General features: G+C 45.1%; 1 protein-coding gene across 4 annotated transcripts in view; it reads left to right on the forward strand.

Moving 5' to 3' along the window:
* LOC138580215 (alpha-2-macroglobulin-like protein 1) overlaps positions 1–18,112 on the forward strand; it is a 1,347,911-nt gene that overhangs the window by 548,061 nt on the left and 781,738 nt on the right. For 3 of the 4 annotated variants that reach the window (XM_069650572.1, XM_069650575.1, XM_069650573.1), the window contains exon 5: positions 10,874–10,894. The exons of the other annotated variant lie outside the window; for it this stretch is intronic. In XM_069650572.1, coding sequence (XP_069506673.1) covers positions 10,874–10,894 — 21 coding nt within the window. The remainder of the gene's footprint in view (positions 1–10,873; positions 10,895–18,112) is intronic. 4 annotated transcript variants of the gene reach the window in all.

Genomic DNA, 18,112 nt, shown 5'->3' on the forward strand with positions numbered 1-18,112 from the left:
TTGTGCACTCCATTGTCAATCTAGACAGTTGTTCCTGAAGACACGGTACAAACCACTCTTCTTGTATTTCTGCTGCAATGTGTTGTTTCGTGTTGTGTGCTGGGAAGTGTAGTTGTTGGAACGCTATTTCTAATAACTTTACTGGCATCACCACTTTTCCTGAGTTATTTTGTCGCCAGAGTAAGTCTGTTGCTGATTGGCTGCACCCTCGTTTCACCCACATCATCTTTTCATCTTCACTTGCTCCTTCCTGTAACTCTAGTATTTGTGATATAGGCATTGTATTGTACCCTTATGGAAGCTCCTCGTTTGTCTTGTGCTGCAACATGTACTCACCTGCCTCATATTTCTCAAAGTATGAGGCTTCTTTGGCAGCCGCGTCCGCTGCCGCGTTTCCTAAAGACACAAAGTCTGTGTTGGACGTATGTGTTTGGCATTTCACTATTGCTACCACTGTGGGATCTCGTAGGGCTTCAATTAACTCCTTCAGTAATTCTGCATGTTGCACTGGAGTCCCATCTGCTCGTCGAAACCCCCACCGCCCCCATCTGGCCAGACCTCTATGTACTGTTGTCGTCATGTAAGCTGAATCTGTGTAAATTTTCACTGCGCACCCTTTAGCTGCATGTAATGCTTCTATTAGTGAAATGAGTTCTGTTGCTTGTGCTGAGAAATGTGATGGAAGGCGGTACTTCACTAGAGTCTCATACTCACCGTCTTCTAACCTCACCACTGCCAAACCCACATGTTTTTCTCCTATGTCCATGTCAATCGATGCTGACCCGTCTACAAAGTACACTTCCCCCTCGCTCAGGGCATTCTCGACACCACTCTGTCCTCCCCTCTTTCTCCTGTGTAAGTTGCACAATCGTGTTCCTGCATGTCCTCTAGTGTGCCTGCTTCTGTAATGAATATTGCTGGATTCACTGTCCTGCATCGCACCACATGGATATTGGCGCTGGACAATATTATTTCATAGGTGGTTGCCCGCTGTGTGGTCAGTGTACTCTTTGACCTCTCGAGTATTGCAAATAATGAATGTTCCACAAACAATGTTACAGGGTATCCCATTACTATTGTGTCGCTTTTCTCAATTGCGAACGCGGCTGCAGCGAGCGATTGCTCGCACGCGAAATGTCCTTGCATCACCGCATCTAAAGTGCCACTATAGTAAGCCAATGGTTTGTGCCCTAGGGACGTCTTCTGCGTCAGTACAGCTGTCATTAGTTTCCCTTTGCAGTGTGAGAATAGGTAAAATTTGCATCCATAATCAGGATTGGCGAGCACTGGAGCGCTCGAAATCAACTCTTTTAACGATTTGAATGAGGCGCTCATTTCTTCTGACCATTCTATTTTCTTGTTCTCTTGTTGGGCCTCCTTGAGTGCTTGCAGTAAGGGTCTGGTGTATGCTGCATAATCTAATATCCATGCTCTACAATAGTTGCACATTCCCAAGAATTTCTGCATCTCCTTCACTGTTGTGGGTTCTCTTACTGATCTTATTGCTTCTACCCTGTCGGGGATTATTCTCTTTCCGTCTTTTGATATTAGCTGTCCCAAGTATAGGATTTCTGTCAGACAATATTGTAGCTTTTCTTTGTCTACTTTATACCCCCTATTTGCCAACAGGGTCAGGAGTGTTAGCGAATCTTTTCTGCATGTCTCTTCATTCTGTGCACAGACGAGTAAATCGTCTACGTACTGAATGATTGTGCTTTCAACTGATAAGTTTCCTAAGTCTTCATGTAGTACGCGGTTGAATATGCTCGGGCTCTCACAGTATCCCTGTGGTAATCTGCAATGTTCATATCTCTTTCCCCCTAGTGTAAATGCTGTCAGGTATCTGCTTTCTTCTGCCAAGGGGATGGAGAAGAATGCGTTTTTCAAATCGACCACTGTGAAATGTGATGCCGTTTTTGGGATACTGCATAATATTGATGCAGGGTTCGGGACCAAAGTGAACTCTTTCTGTATTACATCATTTAGGGGGCGTAAATCCTGGATCATTCTCCAAGCCCCTCCCTTTGCTTTTTTAATCGGGTAAATACATGTGTTACATGGGGAGTTTGAAGGCACTATTATCCCTTGCGCTAGTAGTGCATTTATTGTCTCTTTTATCCCTTCTTCAGCTTCGCGGGACAATGGATATTGTTTCACTCGTGGTTGAATCGCCCCTTGTTTGAGCTTTATTATCACTGGTTGTACTCCATGCAACAACCCTATGTCATGGGGGCCTGTTGTCCACAAATTGTTTGGTACTACTCTCATGTGATCATCGAAAAATGACGGTGGTGCTCCCACCACTGCCATCAGCTGGACAGGAATCTCTCTAGCCTGAATCAAAATGTCACAGGGCATTGCAATTTCCATTATTATTTCGCCCTCGCCTTCTAAATCTGAAAAGAGATCTTCATCAGTTAAGTCTCGCAGGGCAATATTGGCATTGGTACACAGTACTGTGCGCCACTCACATCCGTCTATGTCCATTCCAATCACAGAGATCCTTTTTGCAGACACCTGTACAGCATGCAAGTCTAATGATACCACTGATCCTGGTGCTATGTCAGCGTGCACTATTGGGCGGAAGAGGAACTCCACCGGTATTCTCCAATCCATCCTTTTCAGCTCAGGAACTATGAGGGCCAGTGTCTTTAATCCTTCAATAAACATTCTCTCGTCCACTGGCAAGCCACGTATTTCTGGTGCAGTTGTGTGAGCCTGTACTACCAGCATTACACGTAATGGGCAATTTCCTGGTGTTGAACACACTATACCTCTCTCAGTGAATGATATCGTCATGTTGAGTTTGCTAAGAAGATCCCTCCCTAGTAAATTTATTGTTGAATGTTCATAATACAGTAAGGGTGTTTTTACAGTTTTACCCCCTACCGTCACATCCAATGCTTCTGTGTAAGGAACTTCAATTACAGCCCCAGAGAACCCCTGCGTCTCTAACTTCCGGTTAGATAACGGGAACCGGCCCTCTCTAATACATGATTTCTCCGCTCCCGAATCCACCATGAATATGAACTGCTTGTCTCCTATCTGTGCCCCTACCAATGGTTCCTCTGCTGCATCATAGGTGGTAGATAGAACTGGACATGCAAGTGTTCTCTGTGGGCTGTCCTATGCGGGGTGTCTCATTGTCTCCCCTTGGTTGAACACATTCCCTGAAACCACTGACAAGCCACTATAGGGGGCTGGTGCTGGGGCTCCGTTTGCTGTTGTCGCAAAAGGGTTGCCTGGCGTGTAGTGCATAGTGTCATTGTTTTGTGGGTGATTCTGTGTTCTGTATTGGTGTCTCTGCTGTTGCTCATTGTACCCCTGCCTTGGGTTCCTTTGTTGTTGTCCCATTGGGAGACCATATGGGCTCCCCAGATGGGGATGGCCATAGTGTTCTACCTCTGAAAATCCGCTGTTTGGTCTGCTTCTGCACTCCCGAGAGTAATGTCCCCACCTCCCTGCAGTTCCAACAACTCCCTTGCGCACCTCTGGGACCCTGCCATCCATTTCCTCCCATTCCCCCGTACCCTTGTCCACCTCCTCTTCGGCCCCTGTACCCACCTCGTCCCCCTCGAGGGGCCCACTCTTGCCACTGCGGACCTCCGCCCTGCTCCTGCTCGTTCCACTGCCGCTGTCCTACTCCTGCCCAATTAGTTGCCATCCTTCCTTGTATTGCTACCAGCCCCTCCTCTTCCTCATTTCCCTCCCTGCTGTGTGGGAGAGCGGCTACTGCTGCTGCGACCTTCACCAACTTTGTTTGTACTAGTTTCGCTTCGTCTGCCAATCTTCTCTGCGCCACCTCCTTCTCCCTTTCTTTTATTCGCTTACAGTGGTGCACTATTATGCTCTGAATCTCAGGCCATCCTTTCGCTTCAATACCTGCTATTTTGTCGAGCGCCTTTTGCACCTCTTTTGGGAGCCCCCTCTTTATAATGAAGTAAAATAACGATGTTGATTGATACCAGGGCGTGCCCGTTTCTGCTCTCCACATCTCTTGGACCCGAAAAATGTAATCCATAGCATCTTCCCCGTCATTCATTTTACATTGCATTACTGACTGCAAGTCTGGTGTATCTGGAAATGTTTCCCGCAAAGCATCCAACACCCTTGCACGCACTGTGTTGAAAGAGGCACCATCATGGCGATCGCAGTCTAACGTTACTCCCGGGAACCCAGCTTTGACCCATACTCTGTCAGCCTGATCCCCGACTGCTGATACTAGCAAGCTTTTCACGTTCCCTATTGCTAGAGGTACCCCAGCTGTGTGTTTCTCAAAGGCATATATCCACTTGCTGGCCCCTCCTGATAACGGGGGCAATAACTTTAGTAAGTTGGCCTTATCCATCTGAGCCCAGGGTATGTAATTCGGCCTCCCTCCTCCCCTATGTATTAGCGGGAGCTGCAACTTTCCCTTCGTCGTCGTATCTGTACTCACCTTCATTCCTGATTTTCCTAACGATGCCATTTTCCCCAACCGGTTCCTTAATCGCCCCGTCCACTCATCATCCAGTGTTCGCATTGAGCATGCACCATCCAACCCTTCGCTTCCCCCCCCATTGCCATACTTAGCCTTTCGCTTTCTTCCAAATCATCCCTTATATCACATAGGAGCTCCTCCCTGCCTCCTATGGGCCTCTTTTCGTTGTCAGTACATCCCTCTCTTTCCTCTAGTTCAATTATTCGTGTTGGTTCTTCCTGTATTCTGAACAGTATCTCGCCTTTTTTCCACCCTTCTTCAAATGTTCTACTCTCGCTCTGCGCTCTGGACGCATGCTCTGATCTGGCTGCATTAAGTGCAGTCCGCTCACATATGCTTTTTATCCTCGAGAGCTCATCTTTTGCTATGGAGAGCCTTGATTCTAGATCGTCTGTTAATTTTTCTATGTCCACCCTTGGTGTGCTCACCTGAGCTCGCTCCCTATGACTCTCGTATGGAGGGGGTGCTGTTGGCCCTTGAGTTGTGGTAGTTGTCGTTGGGGGCACATGAGTAGGGTCACTGCATCCCTCTGCGGGCACTGGCTTGTTTAGTATTGGGTACTACCCAGTTACCTCTATCGGTGGCTCTTCTTCTGGCAATACCTTATCATCTTTTTGTATCATTAGTGGATTGTCAGTGGTAGATCAGGATCTAATTCCCTTGCCTTAGGCGGCGGTATCTCTTCAAACAGCCTCCAGAGGTCTAATATTTCTCTCCTATTATGCAACTGCTTCCCCTTGTATTTCAAACAAATGCATGTGGCTACCATATCTAGGACACTCTTGTCAAATTAACCCCCTTCGGGCCATATCTGAGGCAACCCCTCCCCCTTCAACTCTGTCATCCATTGGTCATGATATTTCTTAATCCGTTCCGCGTACCCAGGTAGGTTCTTGCAAATATGTGATAAGGGTGTTTCTGCCCCCATACTTTATGCCCACCTGGTACTTATGTATCTCTATATATCTCGATATCTCAATATAAACATATCACCATGTGAGTTCGCGTATTTTATGTCTTACTGAATCGTGGGGACCTTCGTGTTTCTCCCTCCGCCTGCACACCATAAGAACGGCTGCGCACAGCCTCTATTCTATCCTCTTTGGGGGCACGTACAAGAGCAAACCGTCAGTAATTGCAACAATGTTACCCTACAAATCAAAAAAAGGTACACACTCACTTCACCACATTACTCTTGTCTTTATGATACTTTGTCTGGTCACACTTACCATGACCACTCAATGGCTATACATTTCTGACCACTTTTACACAACCATTATACCAAATTATGTCCTGACACATACGATGTTCACACACCCCTATGTAGCACTCTATTCACAGTTCAGTTTGTCCTCCCTTTCCTCCCTAGCCGGCTGTCCCTGTCTGTCTTATTCAGATATATGTATACATATGGGTTTGTTCCTCAATTTTAGAGTAAAACTCTCTTTCTCTTTAATTTATCTCTTTGGTTTTGTACTAACCCACTTTTATTTTTCCCGTAAACCTAAAGAAAAGAATAGAAAGAATAGCAGTCACTAATATATTCTCCATGTCTCCCTTTGCCAGACACCTTTATCTTATTTTCCACTTCTTCATATATTCCCAGTACTAGTCAAGATAGCACTATGCGGCGCCGCCTTCCACCCCCTCTCGGAGCTAGGTTCCCATCACTTTTATCTCTTATTCACCTCTTAATCCTAATGGCCATATGCAAAGAAAAAGCAAAGAAAGTTTAAGATGGTCCTTAGTAAATCCAACGTGCCACTTTTTACCCCCCCTCGTTCCCTGTCCTAAATTTCCTCCTCTACTCCCTTTATGGTCGCTCGCACTCAATACTCACGTGCCCGTCTTGAACCGAGAGTCTCCGAAACTGGGTCCGTCCAGGCAGTGTTGCCGTACGCTCAACAGTCAGCCCCGGTTCCGGCGATTGGTACTCAAAGGGGATCTTTCAGCCGTGATCCCGTACCCTCTCTCTGTTGAGTGCGCACTTCTGAGCGTACCGGTCGCCGTTGGCGGGCAGCCTCCCAGAGCCGGCGCACCGTGCGTATCCCTTTTCAACCAGAGATTTTCGTGCCAAAGGGGACGGTAGGGATATGTTGGGAGAAAATAATAATCACGCTTTCGGGGTCACCACTGAAGGCAAGCGTCCCCAACCAGCACGATCCTCCCCGCAATGAGAGACAATGATGGACTCTCCCAGGATGGGAATAAGGCCAAGACAAAGTGCGGGTGAGCGTAAATGGGAGTTTATCAATCAGAATAGGGCATGCAAAGAACTCTGCAAACTCCGAGAGCGCTCTGTCTGACAATAGCAAAGACAGGCGTATATATTTACAAAAAACGTCATCAGAACCTACATACTATAGGGGGCACAAGTTCAGTGGGATTGGGTGGCGACGACTAGCTATAGGTGCTGCTGTGATGTGGTTGGCCTTGGCTGGAGGACATCACTGGTCAGCCTCGTGGATTGGGCTGGGCCTGGCGGGTCAGCTGGGTTCATCCGGGCGGTGTCGTTGTGCCACTGTGGCCAGTGTCAGAGATGAATGTCTTTTCCTGACTTCTTTGCTCTAGGCCATGCACACCGCAGTCATTCAGTTATTTGCAATATTATCTTCTTTAGTAAATCTTCCAATAGGTTATTCTACAGGTTAATGCAACACAGGAGGGGTTTGATGGCGATTCATCGGTACATGGTTACCAGTGTCCTGTTGACCGGGTACCATAGGTCATGGGGTTGGGTCTCAGGGCATGGGACAGGCGGTACATGTCATCCTGTCTTGTTAGAAGTCATTATGAATGTGTTGCTGTAATGTTGCCATAATATTGGGTGTCTTAATTTTACAGGGGCCATTAACCTAAGGTGATCCGGTGGGTCGTGGCACTTAAGAAAGGGCGCCTCTGGATTTGTGTTTTCAGGCTGAGGTTTACTGCTGGGTTGTAAATAATACAGGTGGCGGGCCCTGGCCTTGGCTGCTGCAGAGGGTACTACAAATCTATGAAGCAGCTCCAGCCGAGTTGGGGGAGGTGGAGCCGCGCGGCACGGGCCTCTGCTTTCTCGTCTGGCAGGCTTCGCTGGGAGGGAGGGGGAATGGCCTTGCATATGCTCACAAAGGTATCTTCCTCGTGTGTTGCCGATTTTAGGGGAAAATATCATAAACATTCGAATAATATACAATACTAATTGAGTCATTCCAAAGCTCACATTTTAACATTGCTAATGCCTCTCAAATATATCCAGTCCGAGCACATTACTTGTACACTATGTTTTAACAACTACAACATTTTGTTATATGCATATACATTCGCAGTAAGTAAGGTAGTAGTGAGGTTGGTGGAGTGCATAGAAACGACTCGCCACTATACGTGATGGTAGTGGCACATAAGGGGCTTGGACATACACATATGCAGGGTGCATTTTCGTGCACCCTTTACATGAGCCCTCAATATGGTTGCATTTGTCTTTCTCTGCACTCTAGCAGCATTAGTTCGGTTATGGCGCGGGAACGTGGGGTGTAATCTTTTCAATGATACGCATAACAAATAACCCCCCGGGACGCTTTTACTATTTGTACATAACTGCAGTGGTGTGGGTGCTTCATTGCTAATGCCATATGAACATGCATTCTGCCATATCTATACATTTTACAGGTTTTTTTGTCAAGGAGGTTTGTGGAGAGAATGCTTCCATCGCAGGTAGTTTTGTCATTAGTGTTTGGGAACTTTAGCTTTTATCCGAGGGCCATTTTACAGTTCTCTTTCCACCCAGGCTCTGCTGGCCGGATCATGTTGGGAGCAGCGATACACTGCGGAAGGTGAAATGTTACAGTGTTGGTATCTTACACTAGCTCATGTCCGTCTTGTTCGTGGGAACGGGCTCACAGCGGATCTGCCAGGGAGCTGCAGCCACAGGGATAATTGAAACTCTCCAAAGGTGGGGGCCGCGCTGCAGTGCGCCGGGCTCACACCATCTTTATTAGACAAAATGGTTTCTGAGGCCTAGCTAAATTCAATAGGTTTGGGCAATGTCTTCAACAGGTGAGCCATCCACCACCTGGGCCCTGGTGGTAAGGAGGGGACGCCTGATGAGCCATGGCCCTCACCGGGGGAGGGGATGTAGGCGAGGGAGGTCTTTTGGACTACAATATCTGGTTGAGTGGAAAGGGTACCCTTCCAGTGAGCGTACCTGGGAACCCGTGTCAAACATGAATGCTCCCAGATTGGTTTGACGATTTCATCTGATCCATCCGGGCAAACCTGGAGGAGCTGGTTTCCAGAGGAGGCATACTGTCATGAACCATCGTCTACGTCCTTTCTGGACCTCCTGGTCCCTGACTCGCAGGGGATTGCATGCAGTTATCCTTCCAACATGGCCGCCCGGAACAGAATGCTCCGGATCAGTCTACGCGTTCCACGCTGCTCATCCTACAAAATAGACACGCCCCCGTGGCTCTGCGCGTCTCAACGCTACCGCAACCTGTAGTCGGACGTGCTTAGCCGGAGTTCGATTAGGCTTTTGCTTGATTCTTTGTTCACAGTCCCTTGATTTCCCTCCAGTTCCCTTTCCTCCCCAATCTCCTGGAAAACCTTCCGTGCTCGATTCACGGTCCTCCGTGCCTCCGAGCGTACCTTAATTACTTCCTGGAATTGCCCTGGACTTTTGGAACGCTCCTGGAAACTGAACCGCTACTCTCACGCTGGATGACGAAGATCGGCGTTCGGGTCTATACAAATCCCAGACCGTAAAGAAGAAGAAATCCCAGAAGGTCGCAAGTACACAACAGAAACAGGTGAGAAGGGGAGAGACTTGTGACACCAGAGAGCCGTATAATAGTGACACAGTAGTATAGAGAAGAGTATAATAGTGATATCGCAGTGCACAGCAAAACAGGAGTATAAAAGTAATATACCAGTATAGAGCCATAGAGGAGTTTAGTAGTGATACAGCAGTATAGAACCAGAGCCAGAGAGGAGTTTAATAGTGATATAGCAGTATAGAACCAGAGAGGAGTATAATAGTGATACAGAGGTAAAGAGTAAGAGAGAAGTATAATAGTGATTGAGCAGTGCACAGCAAAAGAGGAGTATAATGGTGATATACCAGTATAGATCCAGAGTTGAGTTTAACAGTGATGTAGCCATATAGAACCAGAGAGGGGTATTATAGTGATACAGTAGTATAGAGTCAGGGAGGAGTATAATAGTGATAGGATGCTGGCCAATCAGGAAGCTTAGTACATGTGATGTATTCTCTGGTACAAACCTGCGTTCTGAGTAGCCTGGGTGCTGCTAGCCAGCACCCCTTCCCCACTCCTCCTTCCCTTCTCCGTGACCTCACGTCTTAGCACCCATGTAGTTTCCTATGAAGGTGCTAAGAGTGTTTAATTTTTCCAAAATAAGAAAGAAACTCATGTTCTGAGGGGCGCAGTGCCAAACCGTAGTTTGCATAGTCCGTTTAATTGGTGATGATGTCACAGTCATCAGTATTGACAACAGACTTGGGAAACTACAGCATAGTGCCGTGCCATGCAGCAAGGCAAGGGTCTTTAAAAAAAACACCATACTGGTAACAGTACCGCCGCCGCCCGCGTTAAGGGACCCTTGCTTCATATGGGCACTAAATTGAGCGGCTCGGTGCGCCCATCCTGGGTGAAATTGTGTGTTCTTATCTAGCACTTTGTGCCAGATTTCTCCCATTTCTAAATTGCTGAAAAAACAGATGTTGCTTTTACCTAATTTCATGGCGCTCTATTTGCCGAAGTTGAAAGGATGAAGGGCATGGTTGCTACCACGTGAGACTCTTACTTGCGACGGGTGGCATGGCCCTATGTTGGAGGGCAGCTCTAATCTCTTGACCTATCCTCCTGAGACTATGAGTTGTAGAGCTTTACAGAATGCACTACAAGGGGACAACAATACCCACAGAGCGCGGGGGTGGGGGAGGAGAGCGAGAGAGAGAGACTGACTTCATTTTGGAAAATTTGATGTTAGCCATCCTGATGAATCCTTATATTGTATGCCTACATTTGAACAACTTCTTTTTAAAAGTTTTACATTTGGTTTTACCCTTGCATTCAACCAGTATGATAGGTACATGTATATGTCTATTCAGGGCTTTTGGGGTGGCAGGGTGCTGGAAGTTGGAGGCATGGGTTAGTTAGAGAGGATGGGGTGGCGACCCCTAAACACAAAAACGTGTCGAATTTGAATAAAAGTGCACGACCAAAATGAAAACTTTTATAACAAAGTCAATAAAAACAGGTGGAAGCCCTCTCTCTGGTGGGGATTCTGGTGTTTCGGTGTATCGGAATGTATGTGTGCATCTCATGCTGTACTTCACAAACACATTCAAACTTGCTTTGATAATTCCATTCTGTTTTCTTTGTTTTTTTACAGTGCCCCCTGGTATTGATCCTGGTAAGTGCAGGTCTTGCTTCACATTTGAAGGTATTTCGCTGTCAAAGACAGAGACCGAAAAGGACATTAAAGCGTCCCCAAGAAAAACATGCCATCTCCCAATAGCTTAAGGTCTTTGATCAATAAAAATTCTTCCAATAGATTTATAAAGTATCCACACATGGGGGGTCTTATCAGAGTAAAACAGATAGGGCCTCATTACGACCCTGGCGTTAACCATGGCACTATTAGCGCCATGGTTGACGCCAGTATTTTACCAACTCCGCCATGGTGAATGGCAGAATTACCGCCCCATTCCAAGGTTGGCGGGGCGGTAATTCCCCATTCACCATTGGCCCTTCCCCATTCCCATTTTTGCCCCCATAGGGCTCAATGGGAATGGGGAAGGTGGTAATGATGGTACAGTAAATTGCGGTACCGTAATTACCTCGAAAGTCCCTTTGCGGGTTCCTTGCTTAACGGCTGGTAAAACCAGCCGTTAAGGTGGGGACCCGCAAAGGGACCTCGTATTAGGCGGTAAGGGATTAACGGCGCCGACATATTTTACGGCGTCGTAACCCCTTACCGCCTGGGTTGTAATGAGGCCCATAGTCTTAGATCCAGCTTTCCCAGCATTAGATTAGATGATGGTTCAATCCATAGAGCTATGGATCCTCGCAGGTTTGATAAGATCTCCATGGATGTAAGATTACTTTGACAATAGATTAGGAAGGTACATTTTGCACAAATTAAGAATTTTGATTCCACATATTTAGATATGAACTCTACACATGGAAGATTAATGCTGTAATACATCTGATAGAGTTTCCAAGAATTAAAAATAAAAATAATGTTCTTAAAGAATTCGAAAATGTTCTATACAATAAGAATGATCAGCCAATGGATTACTGTCAAAGGCTAGAACATGTGGACGCTGATGGGTTGCATCACAATCTAAGGAGAGGCTTGTAATACAGGACAGTCAGGATAGTACTAACGGGAAGTGTTCCTCTGCGGATCCTTCCAGGATAATTCCTAAAAGACACACAAAAAGGCAAAAGCTACTAAATAGGACCAAAGCTTATAATAACCATGCACAAGTCATGCAATATGACCAGTGAATCAAAGAAAGACAGGTCTGCAAGTTACCTGGAAGCTGCCATCAACGCAAGGTAAGTGGTATTGTCTAACACCAATCTGCCATTATTGGTGGCCTGGCTGGGCTTGGCTCTGTAAGAAAAAAGGGGGGTGAGGTTCATTAGTGGGACAGTGGGAAAGACAAATGTGAAACCTATGCTGTTGATTGGTGCAAGTCAGAGGAACACAGTACCTAAGTGCCAATCGGCTTTCTATTGGTTTGGCGGAAGAAACTTGGGAGTATGTTTGTTAGCCATAGACAAGGGCCATAGATCTGAAAGACTCCAGCTTTTTGGATCTGGTTAGCAACTGCTGTGGTAGAGTGTGACAGGGCTAAAGTGCAGAGTTTAGTCATGGCTCAGTTAGCATTGATGAGCTAATGGCTAGCCCTGTGGTGGCCTTCTATGAGGGGTTGTTGTGTGTTGTTTAAGGTGGTAGTCTGTTAGTCATGGAAATGGCGGCCTTACAAGGCAAATCAACCTGCAACCCTTTATGACCTTGGCCATGTTCAGCCAGGTCCCATTTATCTAGCTTCCAATGCCACCTCTATCTTTTTCTCTCTCTCTCCCTCTCTCTCTCTATCTCTTTCTTTTTCTCTTCCTCTCGCTCTTTCTCTCTCTGTCTTTATCCCTTTTTCTCTGTCTGTCTGTCTCTCTCGTTCTATCTATCTATCCCAAATTGATACATTGTACTAAGACTTATGGGAGGATAAAATGTAAGATTCAGTGGAAGGTCAGCTTAAATTTTGAGGACTGCAGTCACCCATTTCACCTTCCGTAGTATGTTGGTTATCAGGCTGGAAGATGCCTCAAAACGTACCCTAAAATCTTTAGGTGCTACGCTTAGTGGCCTGTGTTAGGCAGAATTACATGCAGTACCCTTTGGGAACACTACACACAATTAAGACTACAGGTGTAAGCACAATCTCACCTTTGGTTCAAGCCTGTAATACACAGTTATGTGGTAGCAGTGGCTGAGCAGCCAGACTTATCTCAAGAGGGATGTGAGCAGTACAAGAAAGGACTTGCAATCACAGTAGTTCAAACAAACACTTACTCAAGGTTTCTTTGTAAAAAAGAGATGTACATTTATTTACACATTTAGTTAGAAAACATTCCACTAGTAAGAAGCAGCTCAATATCACACTATAAGACACTACAGTACTAAACCAATACGTTTCTGAACAAGTTAGGCTCCCCTGAAGTGGGAGCAAAATGGCACGTCCGTAACTTTCAAAAGAGGTAGAAAGACACAGGTTATAAGAATCAAAACACAATTACTTCCATAGGCAGGGCAAATAGTTTCAGGTCACTACAAGAGGCAATTCAATTCAATAGGCCTGGGACAAAGTCAACGGTTCAGTGTCTTGGATAGGATAGCACAGTTCTGGTAGTAAACGGTTAAGTCTTTGCCAATGTTCTTAGAAGTGATTTGCCAGAAAAAGAGTTATATGTCGGGATAGGAGCAAACAAGACTCACAAACTTTCACTGCGTCAGAAAGGATTTCTCTTCCGCATTTGCACAGTACCTTATGGAGGAAGAAAAGCTGTAGCTGAGGCAGTTGTTCCTGGCAATTGCTGCGGATCTCACTGTTCCTGAGCTTCAGTCGTGAGGACAAGAAGGAGGACGTCGGGAGGTTCCTGCACTGCCAAGGGAAGAGGGCACAAGCTTGGCAAAAATGTTGTTTTAAGGTGTGAGTGCCTTAAAGTCCACAAACTGGTATCCCTCTCACTGGCTAACCGGTTTTCAACAGCACTCTGGAGAAAATTTGACCAGTATGGATATGGTGTCCAGGAGGCTTGCGAGTTGGTTGTTCCCACCAGCTCAAGGGAAGAAGTCGTCCGTGCAGGGGCTTCTCTGTTGCGGGAGTTTCATGCAATTCGGACCTGCAGCAGGGTTTCACCGGACAAACCAATGGTCCAGGAGTTGCAGCAGTCGTCTTCCTTCAGCTCGTCTTCGGCTTTTTCGTTCCAGTGGTCGAGTCCCAGAGACCTGCTTTTAAACAGTTTTCTCCCATTCATACCAGCCTAGCTGTCACTCACCCAGCAGGGTGGCTGTCCTTGCTGGACAGTCAGACAGCCAATCACACCAAGTGCATTCAGGTTTCCTAGTAGACTAAGCACAGGGAGTTTCAGGCACCTCCCTCACATCCTGTCCACCCCAGACACTCGGGCGCCAGAGGAGGGCTTCAGCACTGAAGCCCGCCAAAGGCCAACTAACTAAGGGACCAAACCTGGTTTGGAGCACAGAGACAAACACTAGAAGGACCTTTCCTAAAAGAAACGGCAAAAAAAGATGACCAGAGTCTGTTTTTACAGAGGGGTCTTGGGCTCCATATTGAAAAACATGGCTGACCCGAGCTTTAGCTACCGGTGTCCACGGTCGGGAAAAATCATGGTAGTTCGTTCTAAAACCACTTCCACCAGCCATTGCAAGAAGAAAGGGTAACATTTGACTGTTACATGAGTGTTTAGACATAGGGGATGCTAGGCAATCCCTCCAGCACTCTATAGGAAGATAGTGTGTGCTGGGTCTATGAATTTAAAAAGACTAGCAAAGTCAATTTAACTTTACATGCTCTGGGAGACAGTAGTCAGTCCCAGAGAAGGTATTTAAATTTTGGGAAGTCTGAAAGACATCCCTGTGTCAATGCACTGAAGGTGCCATGTGACACACAAGAAAAAGATGATGCCTATGGAGTTGTCTAAAACTCCATATCCAAAGAACACAAAAGTAAAACACACATCAAAATACATGAAAGAGTGGGAAAAAAGGCTCACACTCTTTCCAGGTAAACATTAATATCCTAGAAATCCAGCAAATGTGCCTGGGGTCTCAAAAGGTAAGGGAAATTAGCACATTTATGAGAATTCTCCCTAACAGCCTGCCGTGACCTTTCCCCAACCAGGGCAGAGCCCGTTGGGGCAATGCAGTTGCCAGGCATTCATCAGGGGATTTGGTTGGGGCGGAGTCCCTGCTCATTTTGCCCAGAGGTCTACCCTGCTGTCTGCCACGAGCCCCAAAGTATTCTCAGCCAGAACTCCCCATGTTTTAAGACAGCACTAGGCCTTCAGTACCAGGGTGATGATGCAAGCCTGCAGGGGATGGTTCATGATAAAATGAGGAGCAGAAAAGATGTAAGTTGAATGTGGATTCCGAAAAGAAAAGTGCAGTACCTTGGCCTTAGGTGAGGGGCACAGCTGCAAGATGGTAAAGAGCAGCGTGTTGGGATTGACAGATTGGGGTTTTGAGTGTGGGGGATTGTTAAGGTGCAAGGATACCACTCCAGGAAACATCGTAGTTGAACAAAACCTTTATTTAGTAAGCAGATTCATACCAGGGAGAACGACCCCCAGCCAGGGACAGAGCAACTGTCCTCCTCCTTCCACGTGCTCCAATCTCTCTCCACTCCAGAACCTAGAACCACTACTGAAGAATGATAAACAGGTTCCACAGTAGCTAGGTTACTTGATGCAAAGAATTCATGTTGAACGACAACAGAGAGCAATATTATATTCTATGTATGACATCAGACTCCTCCTAACAGTGATATGATGGACTTTCCATAATGACTGCAATCTCGAGTTTGCAGTCTCTCTGGTCCCTAGCTAGCCAAAGGTCTCTAAGGGAGATTGTTTACTTGTATCACAGCTAAATGATAGGACCCAGCCAAAAACAGCCATGCTTTGTTCATCCAGATTTGAAGGGCTGTCTTTCCAAGGGAAGGGAGGGGCTGCCATGGATTAGCATATGAGAAAAATGTGTAGTTCCTATTGGTAATAGAAACTCCCGTCCCCTGCACACCATTCAAGAGTGGAAAGAAAATTTTCCAAACAAATCTCAATATTTTCAGTAATTTCAAATATTCGATATATCACTCTTTCAAGAAGTTATTTAGCCACAATCAACGTAAAACAAGCATTGAAAGTAAAGTTCAATCAACAAATTTTCACCTCAAAGGTATTAGTTTTTTTACTAATAATGTTTATCAACATTGTACAAAATAATATTATTTCTTTTGAGTTCAATTCACTCAAGACATTGTAATTTAACAAATAACCAAAAGTAGTTTCTTTCAACAAATTCAACAAAATTCAGGAGATTTGATACAAATTTCTGACAGATTCAAGGGAATCAAGACTGTTCAAAAACATATAAGTTTCTAAAATAAATTTCTACACACATTTCTAAAAAAAGGGGGGATAGTAATGAGCTCAACGCGTTTCGAGAGATTTGCCTCTCTTCTTCAGGAGCAATGACTTACTGCTAACTAGTACAGTAATCACTAATTTCAACAATTATTCATAATAATTTCAAAATGATACTTCAATGTGGAATGAGAACAACATCTCCTTTTTGATAGTGAGTATATCCTCAGGATTTTTCAGTGGCAACTATTCTGTTGTGAGATGATGGAAACGTCATCTTTTCGTAGTTCCCAATTCGTTTATAGTTATCTGTGAATAATATAATATATGTATTATTGATTTGAAGAGGCAATGAAAAATTGTCTTTAACTCTAAATAATGCAGAGTTGTACCTGTGTATTCCTCTACTCTCTGTGTAGTGGTGAAAAAGCCTTTTCCAAATTTCACATTTCCAATCAAGTTTTCAGTATGGAATCTTGGCACGGTTTGTGCTTGACACAGAGTCACATTCAGGGTATATGGAAGTATGTTGTGGTTAATTCAAGTTTCCTCCCTGTGTATTAACAATTGTTCGAGTTAGCGCGCTATATGGCATTTTCATGTATGAATGATTTTCATTTTAAAGTTAACATCACGTTTTTACCTGAAAAGGTGACTGTTTGCAGCCGCGTACATTTCCTTCCTCTGTAATGTTTCCTATCGTGTCGCTGTGAATGTATCTACCTATTCAAAATGCTATCTGTTAGCGTTATATTGAGCGTGTTACATAATCAAGTCAACACTGTGCTCAGTATGTTCATTATTCGAGTTGTTACCCCAGTAAGAAAGGTTTCTGCTGTACCTGAGTTAAGTGCTCTGCCGTTCCCGAGCCTGTTTTTCCTCTTTCCTGCTCACTCCAAGTCAACCCGTTACCTAGCAACTAGACCCTATATTATCCGGTGGGACCGGTATCTGCATGTTCTATTCGTGATGTTGCATTTAAGTTATCCACAGTTTGATAAATTTAGATCGTCTTTCCATCAATAGCAGATACCGGTCCCAAGTTAAAAATAGGGGAGATAGACTTAAACCCAAGCAAATTACTATGAGAATCATGAGCAGTGGCCTCAAATTGAACTGTCTTATCACGATACGATCATCTTTTCCGTGTAAATCGTACATATGCAGTAAATGCAGTTGTAACTACGATTTCTAAAATGCACAGTCGTTATAGGAAGAGATCACACTCTACTACATTGTGAATAGAAGGACAGATCGGATATTAGGCAGAAAGCGTAATTCAAACTACGACTCCCATAATTCCTAAGAGTCATGTGACTAGATCACATGATAATATAGGGTCTAGTTGCTAGGTAACGGGTTGACTTGGAGTGAGCAGGAAGGAGGAAAAACAGGCTCAGGAACGGCAGAGCACTTAACTCAGGTACAGCAGCAACCTTTTTTACTGGGGTAACAACTCGAATAATGAACATACTGAGCACAGCGTTGACTTGATTATGTAACACGCTCAATATAACGCTAACAGATAGCATTTTGAATAGGTAGATACATTCACAGCGACCCGGCGACACGATAGGAAACAGTACAGAGGAAAGAAACGTGCGCGGCTGCAGTCACCTTTTCAGGTAAAAACGTGATGTTAACATAGCGCACTAACTCGAACAATTGTTAATACACAGGGAGGAAACTTGAATTAACCACGACATACTTCCATATACCCTGAATGTGACTCTGTGTCAACCACAAGCCATGCCAAGATTCCATACTGAAAACTTGATTGGAAATGTGAAATTTGGAAGAGGCTTTTTCACCACTACACGGAGAGTAGAGGAATACACAGGTACTCTGCATTATTTAGAGTTAAAGACAACTTTTCATTGCCTCATCAAATCAATAATACATATGTTATATTATTCACAGATAACTATAAACGAATTGGGAAATACGAAAAGAT

The sequence above is a fragment of the Ambystoma mexicanum genome, chromosome 3p, assembly GCF_040938575.1.
Source record: "Ambystoma mexicanum isolate Mex_15411 chromosome 3p, UKY_AmexF1_1, whole genome shotgun sequence".
Taxonomy (NCBI): Eukaryota; Metazoa; Chordata; class Amphibia; order Caudata; family Ambystomatidae; genus Ambystoma; species Ambystoma mexicanum.